The sequence below is a fragment of the Pleurodeles waltl genome, chromosome 12, assembly GCF_031143425.1.
Source record: "Pleurodeles waltl isolate 20211129_DDA chromosome 12, aPleWal1.hap1.20221129, whole genome shotgun sequence".
NCBI lineage: Eukaryota > Metazoa > Chordata > Amphibia > Caudata > Salamandridae > Pleurodeles > Pleurodeles waltl.
The window spans coordinates 689,416,250-689,434,997 of NC_090451.1; the positions used below are offsets into that span (position 1 = coordinate 689,416,250).

At 44.2% G+C, this 18,748-nt stretch overlaps 1 protein-coding gene across 2 annotated transcripts in view; it reads left to right on the top strand.

Annotated features, from left to right (window-relative positions):
• The window catches only part of NEURL4 (neuralized E3 ubiquitin protein ligase 4), a 139,429-nt gene that overhangs the window by 87,508 nt on the left and 33,173 nt on the right, over positions 1-18,748 (top strand). For both annotated transcript variants that reach the window (XM_069215503.1, XM_069215504.1), the window contains exons 18-21: positions 5,767-5,982; positions 7,465-7,563; positions 7,866-8,015; positions 8,991-9,173. In XM_069215503.1, the coding sequence (XP_069071604.1) occupies positions 5,767-5,982; positions 7,465-7,563; positions 7,866-8,015; positions 8,991-9,173 (648 nt within the window). The remainder of the gene's footprint in view (positions 1-5,766; positions 5,983-7,464; positions 7,564-7,865; positions 8,016-8,990; positions 9,174-18,748) is intronic.

Consider the following 18,748-nt stretch of genomic DNA (forward strand, 5'->3'; position numbering starts at 1 on the left):
AAATAATTGGTCTCACCTTCTGAATTGTTTTGTTTGGTCAACATAACACTTCAAACGCCATGGGACTATCCAAAGGGAGAAGAATTCTGTCAGCCATTGTTGAAGGATTTTGAAAGTAAGACTTAAGAACCACAGTTTAATTTAGATGAAACCTTTTGGTACCTTTGGGATAAATTTCAGATTTGTTTTCAGAGTAAATCTGCAGTTTTGAATGATAATATGGCTCTTTAATAGTGAATGCTTGGATTCCACCCACTCCCCTGTCCAGTGTTAGGGCCAAGAACAATTCCACCTTCTATGTTCTACATATAAAGTCTGCTTTGTGTATTGGCTCAAAGGCCAATCTCAGATTCAGTTTCCACACTCAAATGGGTGTTGAATGAGCAGGAGCCCTTTAACAGATTATGTGATGATTCTAGAGGCTTGTAATTGAAATTTGATGGAGTGTTTCAATACAGATTTGACCTGCTGCAGCAGCTAAGGAGGTGCTTGATGCAGCTCTTCAATTAGCGAAGTTAAAACATTTGGAATTACACCATATGCAAAATCTTTTTCACTTAGGCTGACAAATGTTTGTGATTGAGGGCTCACTGGCTTGATAGTAGGATCCTGCGCTTTTCCGAAGGATTATTTAGGTTGGAGAATTCCATGTACTCAGGATGCATACTGTCAATTTGAGAAATCCTGTATTATAAACATTGTGACCTTTCCCTCAGGAAAGATCTTGGTGGTTGCCCTGGGGAATGTGGGAATCTTTCAGTCGATGGTGAAAATTGCTGAACCAACACTGAATAGGCCATGTTTAGGAAGCTGGCTCTTTATATGATATATCGAAATTACATATATTGTGCAAGGAGTCCAGGAGTTCCTTACTAGTGGACAGGGGCTTGCTCTAGCAATCCAAGGTGCCTTTTTAATGGGTAGGTCGAGCAGCCTTAGGCTTATCAGGGAGGAGTGTTCGACATTTGAAAATGCACACACAGGCAATAGATGAGATACACGGCTACGCGACTTAAGAACGAGATCCACACCAATTTAAAGAATAAACAAGTATTATTATAATTTATATATATATATATATATATGTATATATATATATATATACACATACACTCATTCACTTCCCCAGAGTCAATACGATCAGGTAAGTACATTTTGCAAGAAAAATATTTGTAGTGCATATTTCTGAAGCAGCAATGTTATCCTGTGGAGAGAAAAACAAGTACTGCATTCAGGTGTAGTACAGCGACTTATGGAAACATTCTTCTGGACCTGAGTTAAGTATTGGGCAAGGGTCAGGACCACACCAACAGGTCAAACCGGGTGGCAATGTGGTGGCTGGGCGCCGATGTCTAGTACGGCGTTGGGTGCCCAATGTGAGTCAATGGGGATTGGGGCAGTTGAAAGGAGGCAGCTGGTTTTGATACACTGCACCCCGCCCATGGGGCTTCATAGGGCCTACCTTAGGAGTGAGTTACATGTAGTAAAAGAGAAGGTTTGGACCTAGCGAGTGGGTACACTTGCAAGGTCCAATTGGCTACTCATGTGGGTGGCACAATCAGTGCTGCAGGCCCACTAGTAGCATTTGATTTACAGGCCCTGGGCACCTCTGGTGCACTTTACTAGGGACTTACCAGTAAATCAGATATGACAAACCTGGTTAAACCAATCGCAAATACTTTTTAGATAGAGAGCATATGCACTTTAGCACTGGTTAGCAGTGGTAAAGTGCCCAGAGTCCTAAAGCCAGCAAAAACTGGTAAGAAAAAATAGGAGGAAGGAGGCAAAACGTTTGAGGATGACCCTGCAAAAAGCACCAGGTCCAACAGTTGGCATAACCCTATCCTAGAGTTTCTAAGTCTGTCAGCCCAAGATGTCAGATTTCTAAATGTTGTGTCCACATTAGGCAGCGCATCTAAGGGGGTGGGACTGGCCTGAATGGTGGACACACCTCTCTGAATACTATCTTTCCCACCTGTCCAGGTGCCAAATGGACCCTGGAGCAGGGGTGTCAGCATTCATCCTTTTAAATGAAACCAGGTCTGCATACCAAGGATGGTGGGCTTCTTTGAAGTCCCCTGCCTTGGGATGCTAAGTCACAGGTCATCCTGTTGGGTGGGGTTTGTAATCACCTCTCCCAGATATGGTGTCACATTCAGTATATTGCACTAGGCTTTAGGGCTGTAAGGCGTACTGTCAGGTAACTTAGATAGATTGCATGCTGAGTTTAGGGGACATGGCACACAGCTGTGTGCTATATCATGTTTTCAATGTTAGCTGCACCAAGACATGCAGCATGTGTGTGCTAGGTGAGGGATCCCTGAGGGTGGCACAATACATGCTACTGGCCTTGGGGACCCTCCTTGGTACCCGTGCCCTAGTTAACAGGGCTACTATTTACAAGGGACTTGGAGTGGGTCTAGAGGTATTGCCAATTGGGAAGCAATAGTACAGTTTTAGGGGAGAGATCTGGCACTTGGAACCTAGCTAGCAGGAACTCAAAATTGCATCATGAACCAGGCAAAGATTGAGAGCGACTATGTAGGGAAAAAAAAGGGGGGGGGGCGGAGGGCACGTTCCTACACCAGCAATATGATTTTTTTCTAAAGAATTTAGCTTATAAACTTGAATCTAGCACCAAAAAAGCACAAACTGCCAACCATGGGCATCTGGTAGTGCTGGACCAGATCAAAGTCGAACGCTATGGCCAAGTGTGATGGTGGGCAAGTTGAATACAGGGACCAGGTTTGTCTTGGTCAAAACGTTATCATAGGGCCTTAATTATTATTATTATTATTATTATTTATTTATTTTTAGATAATTTTCCTCGTCTGCAGGATCTGATGGAGGGCGTGACAGCAAGCTCCTCTGCTTTGCTCACACATAAATTCTCCATGATGAGACCTTAGAGTCAGGCTGCTCCCAGGCGGGTAACATGGCAAGTTGAAGTCGACTGCTGCACCTTAGGCAGATCAGCTTTTAAGTAGGTCACAGTCTTCTTTAAGTTCTCCCAACAAAATTCCTTGAAAAAATGTCTAAGTCTCAAATTTTAGGGATAAGCAGGAGGAGTCTACTCTAGCTACCTTCAAAGGGCTGTAGAACCTCAGGGGCACCGATTAGTAGTTAGGAATCACTCTTGCAGTTTTTTTGTGATCCTGTAGTTGTACAGAACACTCTTCCTTAGAGACCACTCTTTTCTTCAGGTTACAAGTGGGAACAGCAGGCAGAGTTCTCCTAGATGAATCATTGGTGCAGAAGGTGCAGTCCTTCTTAATGCAGCCTCTCTTTGTGCAGCCCAGGGGGTCAGCTTGCATAGTCCCTCTGTTTTCCACTGGTCCAGCAGTGATCACGGTTCCCTTGACAGGGTTGCAAATTTTATCATTTGCTCAAGCTTGTGGAAGGAAATTGCTCACTAATCAACTGGGCTACCACTCCCCTGGGCAGTTCCATACACCTCCACCTTGTGACCACTTTTTGAGAAGTGTGGAATGTAAATAGCCCAGAATGCACTATTGGGCCCACTTCCACCATGGTCAGACCCTTCTTTTCCCCTGTGGAGCTCCCTAGACCAAACCCGAAGTGTGGTTCCTACACTCCTCCTTCAGAATGTTGCCTAATCTCATTAAAGTGCAGTCAGGCTGGTTGGCCAACAAAGGAAACTAGGCAGGCTGGGCTCATTGACCTCTGTTCTTGCAGGGGGATCTAGACTTGAAAGTGTAATTAGCTCACTAGCCTCCTCCCCAGCAATCCTGTTACAGGAGAGGAAAACTCCTCCCAGTAGATGGCTCCTTTGTTGTCTGTCTGTTTCTGAGAACACTTCACACGGCTGGCCTTGCAGCTGTAAGCTGTGGGCCAATCTGAAAAGGCTACCAGTGGTCTTTTAGGCAACTTAAAAAAGTGAAGCTTTAACGCTACTTTCCTAAGACAGTTATGCTAAATTCAACGTTGGATCTGTTGAAACTATTAATTTAATACTTCGGAGCACTCTGGCCACTTCCATTGCTAAGCTACATTTAATGAGAATTTAAAAAAGTTTCTCTCTGATGCCCAAACATACATAAAGATACTTGCTATTTTTATAAATTGGTATGGATCTCCTTCTTGATTCGTGTGTTTCAATTATTGACTATTTTGTGTATTTGTAGACGTCTTGCTCTCCTCTGTTAAGCCTAAGGCTGCTCGATTGCACCACTGCGTAATAGAGCTCTTTGGGATTGCACAGCATGCCCTGTCCATTTGTGGGGAACCCCTGAACTCTTTACACAGTATATCTAGTTACTGATATATCACATAAAGAGCCAGCTTCCTACAGCACGTTATCTACAATACATTTTTTGTATTGTTTTCATGTATTTTAAATATTTAGAATTCAACTATTTTGATACATTGGATTGGGATTTGTATTGTGCTGCTTCCTTGAAGTTAACTGTTTTGGTGGTCTTAAATGATTTACACATGTAGACTGCTCTGCGCAAATCTACCAACGGTTGAACCAAGGTTTAATTTTTTAGATCTAATTGGACCTCATAGTAAATTGAGGCATTGTTATTTGATGAGGTCTCACAACCCTATCAACTAATAGCCAAGTTTCCGACACACCCTTTCAAATTTCTTACCCTCTCCTTGTCGTTTGTGTGTTCCTTTCAGGGATGATTCCTCACATGAAGAAGTGACTTTTGAAGCTTTTTCTCTGGAGCAAATGACCTTCACAGTCCTTGATTGTTTTGGTTTTAAAAGTGCAGTAGATTTTATAATCGTTCTTCACTCATCTAGGTTCGAGACAGTAGATGTAATCATCAAGCAAATCATCTGCATAAAGTCTCTTCTTTCTACAAGAAGAACAGGATCAATAAAGTGTTTTTGTTGTTTCTGCCATTCTGAGATAAACAAAATTAAATTCCACTGAGTTACAAATAGCGAGCAATAATCTTGCAAGACTAAATGCCCTTGGAACAATAGGTAACCAATAGAATATACATAGAACGTGAAATGAAAAACATGTGGGAAAATGTATTTCTGTGCAGAGTTCAACAAAGGGACCTCTCCACGCAAAATACGGTTGAAAATTTGAGGTAAAGTACCCTCTGGGCAATTGGTGATAAGTGTACCTTCACGTCATTGGCTTCACTTCTAATTATCTGAATGGTGTACTAAAGGTCTGTTTTTTTTTATGAATGAATAAGGACATTTTACATTACTGCTATGGTAGTGGTAGTCTAGGGCTCCCAGCTCAGCAGCCAAAAAGAGTCAAGCATGTGTATCTATGAAAGATCCATTGCTGGAGAACAATTCCTTTCTGTGTTAATCTTGATTAAGTTCAGCCCTGTTTTCCATCCTTTGTTTAAACATAGTCGAAGATCCATCCAATCATCCCATGTTTACATTCCTTCCTAATCTCCCGGTTTGATTATTCATGTTTATTTCCTGCACCTGTTAATGGCATTTAGGATTTTTTACCTTCCCATTGGGTGCCTGGTTCTTCCCAGTTTGGTTGAGATGGGCTTTTCTTGCATCTTCAGCATGTGCACGCCATTACAATCATGTTACTTTGTTGTTTTTTTCCTGCGTGCTTTCTTGTGCGACTCCTTGTGATGGTAGATACTGTAGCTGTGGCGATATTGAACTCCCTGTGTGTCTTCCTTTTGGTTTTTCTCTCTATTTGCATCTAGTGTGTATATCCTTGGCACTAATGCTTCTCTGTTTTTTGCTTAGTTGATTACTTCAGGTATCTATCCTTTTGTTTGACACTTTGCTCTTCCTCATCAGGTGAAGATAGATGAGCTGGACGCGAAGTGGTCTGGTTGCTTTCACATCGGCTTAACTACCCTTCTTCCTGCTGACCTCCCATATACTGTTACAGGACTGCCGTCATCCATATTAGAATTCAGATCCAAGGTCACCTGGCTAATGACTGGCTCTGAGGTCCGCAGGAATGGAATACTTCAGAAGCAAAACTATGGCTTCTCTTTGGAACGCCTCAGTGTGAGTGGATTTTTAATACATGTATTTTCTTTTGGTGAGTTGCATTTTCAGATTCATAAGTGGTACAGTAAAATATAGGATGTTGTAGCAAACTGCCCTGTCAAAGCCTGATCATGTCTGAGTGGATATGATATGCTCATTCATTACAGCAATGTTAAGTGGATAAACTCAGTATTGAATGAAGGTTTTAGTTCCTTTACGTTTCACCCTTTGATAAGGTTTGGTAGTCCAGGAGACTGCTCATGACACCAATCATAAATAGGTCGACAAATAAACTGTTCAGGGGACATTGTTTTTCGCTGACTGTGTTTACTCCTGTTTCTTCCCTACATTGAGATTCAAAAAAATAATTTTATTATAATATAATTCAACAACTTCAAATTGAATCACTTATGACCTGATGTAGAGTTTGGCAGACGGATTATTCAGTCACAAATGTGACCGGTATCCTGTCCACCGTATTATGATTCCCATAGTCTATGATGGGATCATAGTTAGACGGATACGATATCTGTCATGTCTGTGCAGAGTTACCCCATCTACCAAACTCTAAATAAGTTAGCTCTTTAATTATTTTCACTTTTCCTAGAGTGTTTCACTTTTTGACCATATCCAGTAATTTTTTACAACAGTTTTTCAACACCGTACTTGCTTATAGCATCAGTGCTTTGGTACTGTGATTTTTTTATTTTATTAATCTAGAGCTGTATGGAATAAAAGAATACAATAAATATGTCAATTTTGTTAAATCAGTTCTCATATTTGTTTTGAAAAAAGAGGTCTGCGTCATTATTCTCATCAGGATTCTTGCAACAAGCAAAGACGACTTATTGCTGCTTTAAGTACTGGCAGGGGATACACCTAAGTTCCTACTTCCAACGTTTGAAAATGCTAGTGCACCCTTCCAAGTTGTGATTAGTCGTGCTCAAGTATGTACAATGTGATTGCAGGTCTTGGTCAAGCCCCATAAAGCTTATGCCGTCTGAAACCAGTTCTGGTGACAGGAACACAATGGATCTGTGGTCAGATGCCGTTCCAAGTATCTCAGCCCATAGCAAATGGCCAGTCCTGTTTCATGCCCCCTCTCTTCAAAAGGAGGCTGCCAACATTTTGTGTACTTCTCAAATAAGGCTTCCAGGCACTTTCCTTCAAAAGCCAAAGGGAGACAAGGCAGGCATTTCAAAGTAGGTTCAGTTCTAAAAGGAGAAAGGTGCTGTTATCACTATGAAGAAAAGCATGAAGTGGCCTTAGGGTAGGGAAGAATTCCAAAACTTGTATTGATTTCTATCCCTTATTCATTTTAAAAGGGTGTTAGTCTAGGTTTGGCTTCATCCACAGATCTTTTTATTTTCAATTGCAGCTCAGGCATATGCAGATTTTCTCTGGATTCGCATCCACCTGTTTCTTTGCCCATTTCTTCACCTCACTTTCAAGGCTAACGTTGATTCTTCCTCTTTGGCTGATTTTCTTGCATTCTTACAGATTGGCAACCGCATTGGTGTAAAACGCTGCTCAGATGATTCCATGCATATTCTGCTAGATGGAGAGGATTTGGGACCTGCTGCCACCGGTGTTGCTAAGGTATTCCGCAAAGAGAATCGCACCTGGGCCTCCTTGCCTCATTGGTTGTCCCACTGGTCTCTGATAATCTTGCTCTTTCAGCCTTGACCCCTCTGTTTCAGCCTTTACTTTACTCTCACCCTAGTCATTTCTGTTACTTTGTAACCTTTTTTATGGTCTATTTTTTTCACTTGGACTCCCCCTGCTTCTGCCTCCCTTTTCTTCATAATCACAGATAGTTTTGTTTTCTTTCTGGTTTTCTTCACTTTGTTTCACTACTTTACTACATCTTGTTTCTTATTGGATGATCTTGTTTCTCTCAGAATGTCTACGTTGTACTTGATTTGTATGGCCGCGTGACCGCCGTCTCAATTGTCAGCTCCACTGCCCAGGAGGAATCAGATGGCACTAAACCTCCATCCATTACATCTGAAACCTGCAGTGAGGAAGAGGAGGAGGAAGAACACTCTGTGGTGAGTGAGCCATATACTTTGGAAATCTGGTAAGGCCAGGGTTTCTCTTGTGATTTGGATGCTGTTCATTAGTGTATGAAGGCTGGGATAATGCCCTTGACATTCAAGGGTGACGTATTTAGATGTCCCTTCATATAATCCTTGTATTTATTTGTGCTTTTCTTCTTATGGTAACGTGGTTTTGTGGTAATTCACCATCTTGTTGGTGAGCCGTCTTTAGATAATCTAAGCCGGGTTGCGAAGGCAATATGTTGTTTTCATCTTGTCAGATCTTTCTTGAGTAACCAAATAATAGTATTGCTTAATGTTCCTTTATGTTACACTACCTTGTCTTGCTTGTATGAGGTTTCCACCCTTTGGGTATGTCAGGCTGACGTGCGAGTGAGGTTTCCGGGGTACATACATCTGTCTAAGTGAAGCTTTTGTAGTATAGCTATTGTAGTGTGAGGTAATTGAGCTCCACTAGCAGTCACAAAACTATCTCTAAATATTTGTGGTTGACAGCTGGGTGTGTCCTTTCCTAATCTTGGGGTATTGTTGAGCTTGCTATCTGTGGAAATCCAGTGCTTGAATACTGTGTGATAGAGGATATTAACAGGGTAAAGGTAGTGTGTCCTAGGTTTTTATGTCAGTAAATTGAAACTCATGCTTAAAAGAGGGTGTATAGTTTATGGTCCCTTCACTGGAAGGGGCATCTTGCACTGAATTCCAATTTAAGACCATCTTTTCTGCTATCTTTTTTTTTAATAGATGACAGTCTTTATTTTTGTGCCATCTGTGGAAGGTGCATTAGTTGAGGTAAATTCTAATTTTAAGTTGGGTGGACAATCCCATTTCTTTAGATTTCCTCTCCCCAGGAATTTTATGGTGCAGAAGATAATGATCTTGCCACACTAGCAGAATTGGTTAGCTGGAGCTTGGGAGAGTGTAGCAGATGCGCTGCTACGAGATATGATTATTTGCTTCTATTTATAGGGTGAGAATGAGGTCCCTACTGCCGTGGCTGCCCCGGTAATCACCACTACTATGGAATTCTTGGAGAATCATGGCAGGAACATCCTTCTCTCCAATGAAAACCAAACAGCCACACGGGTCTCAAGCTACAACCAGGGAATTGTGGTCATCGCCCAGCCTTTGCCTCGACAGCAGCTCTTCCAGGTAGGCATTTTGGAGCTTTGGGGAAGGGTTCAGGCACTGCAAGGTATTTGAAATACCTCATTGTCAAGTTTTCGGAGAGGATGGAGCATTGTTTTTTAATTAAAGACATTTCTGTAACACCAGCAGTGTTCGCATTCCTTCTCAGCCTAAGGCCTTACCATCAGTTTCTCTTTTTCAAGGTGACTATATACAGAACTCTTTCAGTAACTTCCACCCTTAGTAGTTTACTTTTATATTGTAGCAGCAGCCCTGCTCTTTAGTACGTGAATGTTTAAGTGTATGGAGTAATTTATGTCTGGCATTCTCAGAACTTTATCCTATTTTTTAGATTGGTCTATCTTGGTTGCGTGATCTTTCAACAAAAAAATCACTTCTAAAGTAGGCAGTGTATGAAGGAGTTATTAGCTGGACCAATAAAGAGGGTCGACCCATCAAATTCAAAACATGCCAACAAGACAGCTCCACTCCTGTACACGTCTACCTACCATTGATGTTGACTAAATAAACCAGAATGCGGATACAGGAATGGATGTTAAATAAATGGGCTGGATTTTTAAGTAGACGGCCTTTGTGAACAGTCTCTCCTGCTCTGGTTGAAGGTGCTGAATAGCCTCCTCTTTGTCATCTCTTCTTGAGCTGAGGCCTATATTGTTATTGTGTAGTCAACAGTGCTTCTAGCATTACATTTGGAGATGAAATATTATAAAATGTGCTTGGCCCATTGCATCTCATTGAGAATGCTTAGTCTTCTGTTTCAAAATTCCAATGGATACCTTTAACTGCAGATTCCTTACCTTGTGAATATTATCCATGCATCAGACTGTATCTGGAAAATGTAAAGCAGTACTCCTGTATGCAGGTGGTGTCTTGCAGCTCCATGCTGATCTGGAAGTGATAAGCGGAGTCACATATAAGCACCACCCATGCACGCTGACGTTCAGTTCCTTTCTTTCTAATCCTTCAGACATGGGCCCGTCATTACCCCTTGATATTTTCTAGGCCCTTTTCAGAAAAATTGTACTTGGTGTGCAAGGGAAAATGTCACCCCCACCCGAGGACAACAGATGTCTGTGACAGACCCTCACAAAGGAGTTGGGGGTGGACCAAAACGAGGTACACTGTGTAGCGCTAAGCATTTATTGCACACACAAAGAGCATAAGTGACACACACTAAATGAATAAATTGATGCCAATTTATACAAATAACATACACATCTATATCAATTTAGATACCAAGATCATCAGAATCAGGTAAGAACTTTTAGAGATATAAATAGTTATACGTTTCAAAAGTTCACATGGTGCAAGTTCTGGAGTGGTAATGCTATCCTAGGTGGGAAAAACATATACTGTATTTGGACACTTGTCAGCGATTTACTGAACTCTTCTCCTGGACTTAAGGTGTGTATGGGCAAGGTCCAAGGCAGCACCAACAGGTCACTTCAGGAGTGTAGGAAAGTGCTCTCTCTCTTGGCATAGTTACCCCCATTTTCTGCCTGTTGTCAGTGTATTTGACTGACTCCACTGGGATCCTGCTAATCAGGACCCCAGTGGTTGTGCTCTCTCCCTTTTAACTTGGTAACTGTACCTTTTTCTTCCCACAATTGGCGTACTTGTCCTCTTATGTAAGTCCCTAGTATATGGTACATAGGTACCCAGGGCATTGGTGTTCCAGGGGATCCATATGGGCTGCAGCAGTTATTCTGCCACCCATAGGGAGCCCATGCAAAGGGTTCCGCCAGCCTGCCATTTTCACTACATGTCACTGCACCAGGTCACTTTGTCACCCCTGTGGTAGGCACTCACAGCCCAGAGGACAGGGTGCAGGTACCTGTGTGTGAGGGTCCCCCTGGACTAGCAGAGGTGTCCCCCACAAACTCCAGGCCCATTTTCCTGGACTTTGTGAGTGTTTGGACACCATTTTACGCATGTACTGGACATAGGTCACTACCTATGTCCAGCTACATAATGGTAACTCTGAACCTGGGCATGTTTGGTATCAAACATGTCGGAATCATACTCCAATACTGTTGCAAGTATTGGAAGTATGATTCAATGCACTCTGGGGGCTACTTAGAGGACCCTCAGCATTGCTACCACCAGTCTTACGGGCTTTTCTGGAAAGCCCAAGCTGCTGCCACCCCTCAGACAGGTTTCTGCCCTCCTCCTGCTGCTCGATCTGATCAAGCCCAGGAAGGCAGAACAAAGGATTTCCTTTGGGAGAGAGAGGCAACACCTGCCCCCTTTGGAAATAGGTGTGACAGGCTTGGGAGGGGTATCCTCCCCAAGCCACTGGTATGCTTTGAAGGGTTCGTTTGGAGGACTACGTGCATAAACCAGTCCACAGCAGTTCAGGGACCCTCAGTCCCTGCTCTGGCACGAAACTGGACAATGAAAAGGGGAGTGACCACTCTCCAGTCCATCACCACCCAGGGATTGTGCTTAGAGATCTTCCAGAGGGTCCCTGGGTTCTGCCATCTTGTTTCCAAGATTGCCAGCGAAATCTGGGACCATCTGAGTGGCCAGGCCAGGTAGGTGACGTCAGAGCCCCCTCCTGATAGGTGCTTCCCTGGCTAGGTGACCAATCCCCCTTTCAGGCCTATTTGGGGTCTCTCTTGGGTGGGTCCTCAGATTCGGTGTTATTTACCTCTATAATATTCTAGTACTCCCAGCTGCCCGCTACACATTCCACTTACCTAGGTTTGGGTCCTGTGTTCGCATTCCATTTTTTTAGTGTATGTTTTGAGCTCCCCCTAGGGTCACTGTTGGCTATCTATATTTGCACTGTTCTTTTAACCTTTTCTATGCCTATTTACTAGTGTACATATTTAGTGTGTTTACATACCTTCTAAGGGAGTATTTCCTTTTTAGTAATTTTGGTATTGTCACTAAAATAAAGTACCTTTATTTTTGTAACACTGTGTGGTTACTTTCATGTGTGTAAGTGCTATGTGACTACAGTGGTATTGCAGGAGGTTTGTAGGTCTCCTAGATAAGCCTTGGCTGCTCTTCCACAGCTACCTCTAGAGAGCCTGGCTTCTAGACACTGCCTACACTTCAATAAGAGGAGATACCTGGACCTGTTATAAGGTGTAAGTACCTTAGGTCAGTGTTCCCCAACCCCCGGGCCGCGGACCGGTGCCGGTCCGTGGATCAGTCGGCACCGGGCCGCCCCACTGTGGCGGGCGGTAAATGTTTGATCATTTTTCCGTGGCCCGCTTGTCACACAATGGGACAAGCGGGCCACGGAAAAATTATCAAACATTTACCGGTCCGCGGCGGTAAAAAGGTTGGACAACACTGCCTTAGGTACACCAGGCCAGCTTCCTACAGGAGGCACTGTAGTATCCGGTTACAGAGGTACTTTACAGGCTGTAATCTGGAGGGTGATTTGGACACTCAGTCCTTGGAATACTCTGGCATGTAGGCAAACCTTTAATCCGTTTCGCCGGTGGGCTCAGGTGCAGTGTGGTGCTTTTAGGTGTTGTGTTCATGCTGCAGGAAACAATCGTGGTTGAGGGGGGCCTGCACAAAGAGACTGCAGGAGGTGACTTTCACCTTTGAGGGTCGCAGGACACCTCTGGCACTGGCACCTCCATCGGACTGAAGGCTGTGGGACCCGGGTGCAGAGGTAATTTGAGGGATCGGGTGGCGAGGGTTGGAGGCTCACTCTTTGTCTTGGCTCTGCAGAAAAGGGTCAAACAGGACAGCTGTGCGTATTGGTCGGTCTTCCTCGGCATTTGTGTCCGGGCTAGACACAACAAGCCTTCGTTGCTCCAAGGGATCTGATACCCTAGGGATTGGTACTGTGGGGCTCCAGTCGGTCCTGGCGTCACCACACTTGGTGGGAGGACGGATTTGATCTGTGGGAGCACGGCAACCTCTTCCTGGGTGTATGCAACACCTTTAGTCTGGTTAAGTGGCAGGACGGTGAACTAGACCTTGCTTCTTTGGTGCCTGCAGCTGCTGTGAAGTAGCTCCTCTATTCTAAGGGAGTTCTCTGGCGATTTGCAAAGCACTGTCAGCCGTCTAGATTTCTTGGAGTCTGCACTGTGGCAGGACGAGGCAGTTTCTCCACGATTGTTAGGGCTTGTTTGTTCTCATGTCGACAGCACTCTTCTTTGTCCGCTTCTTCTTCCTGTAAGTCAAATCTGTGTACCTGGCATAAGGGTGCCACCTAAATACTGTATTTAGGGGTGTTACAGGGAGTAACAGGTAGTGGCCAATGAGCTACCTACCTTTATAGGGATGACACCACCTATACGACCACTTCCTGTTGGAAGTGGGCATAATCAAGACCCAGAGGACTTAATTCCACCAAAAACCAAGATGGTGCCATTTTCCTAGTCATGTGCGCTTCAGGTAGCCCATCTTAGGGGTGGTACCACCCTGAGGGAGAACACACCTCTCGATTAGCTAATTCTTCCTTATGTTCTGGTGCCGAACGGGCCCTGGGCAGGGGGCTGGCATTTCTCCTCTCCGGTGGAAGCCATTGTCGCATACTCAAGGCAGTGGAGGCCTTTGAAGCCTCTTGTCTTGATATGCTGATTACCAGTCATAATGCTTAATGGAGGTACAACACCTCCTACCAGACCAGGCATTGTTTCTGACCTCAGAGATTAAGCTTTCAGGGGGTCAGAAACTCGTCTGTGGTGGCAGGCTGGTCAGGACCAATCAGTCAGCACACTATTAGTTGGTAGGTTTTCAGGGGGTACCGCTAAGGTCCTCTCAGGCTGCATGTATTAATACATTCACCACTGGAATCAGTGTGAATTTATTACTACGAGGTGTCTGATACTAAACACCGTAGGTTCAGTGAAGCCATTATGTTGCTTGGAAACCAAGTAAATACTTAAAATGGCTTCCCGGTTTGCTTGTACTGTCCGTAATTGAGCTGGCCAGCACAGGGTCATATCTGCTCATGCATATATGCACTTACATGTAATATAATGCACCCTGCCTTAGGGCTGTAAGGCCTGCTGCAGGGGTGACTTACAAATGTTCGATGGCATGTGTAGCTGCAGATACACATGCTTTGCACATCCCTCCATCTAGTGTTGGGCTCGGAGTGTTACAAGTTGTTTTTCTTTGAGGAAGTCTTTCGAGTCACAAGATCGAGGGACTCCTCCCCTTTCGGCTCCATTGCGCATGGGCGTCGACTCCATCTTAGATTGTTTTTTTTTCCGCCATCAGGTTCGGACGTGTTGCTTTTCGCTCCGTGTTTCGGTTCGGAAAGTTAGTTAGAATCTCGGAAAATTCGACGGTATTGTTTGCGTTCGGTATCGGGTTAGTTACTACAGATCGACACTGACTTTTGAAGAGCTCCGGTGGCCTTTCAGGGTTTTTTCGATCCCCTGTCGGGGCTTGGTCGGCCCGGCCACGTGTCTCTTCAAGGCTGATGGAACGGACCCCATTCCGCTTCTGCCCAAAATGTCACAACAAGTATCCGTATACAGATCAGCACCTGGTCTGTAACTTGTGTTTGTCTCCAGAACACAAAGAAGATACTTGTGAAGCCTGTCGAGCATTTCGGTCGAGGAAAGCATTAAGAGACCGAAGAGCGAGAAGACTGCAAATGGCGTCGGCGCCGACAGGACAAAGGCATTTGGAGGAGGAAAAAGAAACCTTCTCCATCCAGGAGTCGGCCTCGGACGAGCTCGATCCCGAAGAAACGCCTAAAACAGTGAGTAAGACGTTGAAACCTAAAACTCACGAGAAGACCACAAAAGCTCAGGGGACACCACCGCCAACAGGCCATGGCTTAACCCGTAAAATAGGTGACCGATCATTGGCACCGAAAAAGGGCACGCTTGTGTCGAAGTCATCCGACTCCGGTCGAGATACCGGCACACAGCAATGTCGAGCCCGAGACAGCGGCTCCGAGCAAGTTGGGCACCGAGACAGCGGCACCGAAATGGGTCGGCACCGAGACACCACAACGCCGAAAATAAAGAAAGTCGTCGGAGCCGAAAAAGGCTACAGAAAAGGTTTCCATTCCGAAACATCCAGCCTCGGAACCAAAATCAGGTTCCTACACAGAGGAACAGTGGTTGTCCTCCCAAATGCAAGGACATAAGTTCGGACAAGAACTAGAATCAATGGAGCCAGACTACACTCAAAGAAGGCTCCACATTCAAAAGGACACAGGAAAGATAAGCACTCTTCCCCCAATTAAAATGAAAAGAAGACCTGCCTTTCAAGAAAAGGACAAGCAGCCACAGGCAAAGGTGGCAAAACAAACAACTCCGCCACCATCTCCACCACCATCACTGCACACATCACCGGTAGCCAGTCCACCACTGATGCAATCCCCAACGCATACTGCAATGAGTCAGGACGATCCCGACGCATGGGACCTTTATGATGCGCCAGTATCGGATAACAGCCCAGACTGTTACCCAGCGAGACCATCCCCACCTGAGGACAGTACATCCTACACGCAGGTGGTCTCAAGGGCAGCGGTTTTTCATAATGTCACCTTGCATGCAGAACCAATTGAGGATTACTTTTTGTTTAATACACTATCCTCCACTCATAGTCAATACCAGAGCTTACCTATGCTACCTGGAATGCTAAAACACTCCAAACAGGTGTTTCAGGAGCCTGTGAAGGGCAGGGCCATAACTCCAAGGGTGGAGAAAAAGTACAAGCCACCGCCTACAGACCCTGTGTATATCACGCAGCAATTAACACCAGACTCTGTGGTAGTAGGGGCAGCTCGCAAGAGAGCAAACTCTCACACCTCGGGAGACGCACCACCTCCAGACAAGGAGAGTCGCAAATTCAACGCTGCAGGGAAAAGGGTTGCAGCACAAGCAGCAAACCAGTGGCGCATTGCCAACTCACAAGCACTTCTGGCAAGATACGATAGGGCTCATTGGGACGAAATGCAGCATTTCATAGAACACTTACCCAAAGAGTTCCAGAAAAGGGCACAACAAGTGGTAGAGGAAGGACAAAGTATCTCAAATAATCAGATACGGTCAGCAATGGATGCAGCAGATAGAGCTGCAAGGACAGTAAATACTGCTGTAACAAAAAGGAGACACGCATGGTTGCGGACGTCAGGATTCAAGCCGGAAATACAACAAGCCGTGCTGAATATGCCTTTTAATGGACAGCAGTTGTTTGGGCCGGAGGTGGACACTGCTATAGAAAAACTTTAAAAAGACACTGATACGGCCAAAGCCATGGGCGCACTCTTCTCCCCACAGAGCAGAGGCACATTTCGCAAAACGCAGTTTAGAGGGGGGTTTTGAGGGCAAGCTACAGAACCCACAACCTCACAAACAAGGCCCACTTATCAAAGTCAATATCAGCGGGGAAGTTTTCGGGGGCAATATAGAGGGGGACAATTCCAAAAGAATAGAGGGAAGTTCCAAAGCCCCAAAACTCCTCAAAACAAGCAGTGACTTCCAAGTCACAAATCCCCAACACATAACACCTGTCGGGGGAGACTAAGCAATTTTTACAAACATTGGGAGGAGATAACAACAGACACTTGGGTACTGGCAATTATCCAGCATGGTTATTGCATAGAATTTCTCACATTCCCTCCAAACGTCCCACCAAAAACACACTATGTCAAAACAACACATGGATCTTCTAGGACTAGAGGTCCAGGCATTGCTACAAAAAGGAGCAATAGAATTAGTACCAATTCAACAGAAAGGAACAGGAGTTTACTCTCTGTACTTTCTCATACCCAAAAAGGACAAAACACTGAGACCTATATTAGATCTCAGAACATTAAATACCTACATCAAATCAGACCACTTTCACATGGTGACATTACAAGACGTAATCCCACTGCTCAAACAACAAGACTACATGACAACACTAGACCTAAAGGATGCATATTTCCATATACCGATACATCCTTCACACAGAAAGTACTTAAGGTTTGTATTCCAAGGGGTACATTACCAATTCAAGGTGTTGCCATTCGGAATAACAACTGCGCCAAGAGTTTTTACAAAATGCCTGGCAGTACTAGCTGCGCATATCAGAAGGCAGCAAATACATGTGTTCCTGTACCTAGACGATTGGTTAATCAAAACCAACACACTAGAACGGTGTTTACAACACACAAAGTACGTCATAGAAACCCTACACAAACTAGGTTTCTCAATCAACTACACAAAGTCACACCTTCAGCCGTGTCAGACACAACAATACTTAGGGGCAACAATCAACACAGCAAAAGCGATTGCCACTCCAAGTCCACAACGAGTACAAGCATTTATCAATGTAATACAGGTCATGTATCCAAACCAAAGAATACAAGTCAAAATAGTAATGAAACTCCTAGGCATGATGTCTTCATGCATAGCCATTGTCCCAAACTCAAGATTGCACATGCGGCCCTTACAACAGTGCCTAGCATCACAATGGTCACAGGCACAGGGTCAACTTCAAGATCTAGTGTTGATAGACCGCCAAACATACACCTCGCTTCAATGGTGGAACAATATAAATTTAAAACAAGGGCGGCCTTTTCAAGATCCAGTGCCTCAATACGAAATAACTACAGATGCCTCCATGATAGGGTGGGGGAGCACACCTCAATCAACACAGCATTCAGGGACAATGGGACTCTCGGCAAAAACAGTTTCACATAAATCACTTAGAACTATTGGCAGTATTTCTAGCGTTAAAAGCATTTCAACCAATAATAAGCCACAAACACATTCTTGTCAAAACAGACAACATGACAACAATGTATTACCTAAACAACAGGGAGGAACACACTCAACACAGTTGTGTCTCCTGACACAGAAAATATGGCATTGGGTGATACACAACCACATTCGCCTAATAGCACAGTTCATTCCAGGGATTCAGAATCAATTAGCAGACAATCTCTATCGGGATCACCAACAAAACCACAAATGGGAGATTCACCCCCAGTTACTACACACTTACTTCCACAATTGGGGAACACCACAAATAGACCTGTTTGCAACAAAAGAAAACGCAAAATGCCGAAACTTCGCATCCAGGTACCCACAAGATCAGTCTCTGGGCAATGCGTTATGGATGAGTTGGTCAGGGATATTTGCATACGCTTTTCCCCCTCTCCCACTCCTTCCATATCTAGTAAACAAGTTGAGTCAAAACAAACTCACTCATAGCACCAACTTGGGCAAGACAACCTTGGTACACAACACTACTAGACCTCTCAGTAGTGCCTCATATCAAACTACCAAACAGACCAGATCTATTAACTCAACACAATCAACAGATCAGACACCCCAATCCAGCATCGCTGAATCTAGCAATTTGGCTCCTGAAGTCTTAAAGTTCGGACACTTAGACCTTACACAGGAATGTATGGAAGTCATAAAACAAGCTAGAAAACCAACCACTAGACATTGCTATGCAAATAAGTGGAAAAGGTTTGTTTATTATTGCCATAATAATCAAATTCAACCTTTACACGCATCTGCTAAAGACATCGTAAGCTACTTGCTACATTTGCAAAAGTCAAAACTAGCTTTTTCATCCATTAAGATACATCTTACCGCAATTTCAGCTTACCTGCAAATTACCCACTCAACTTCACTGTTTAGGAT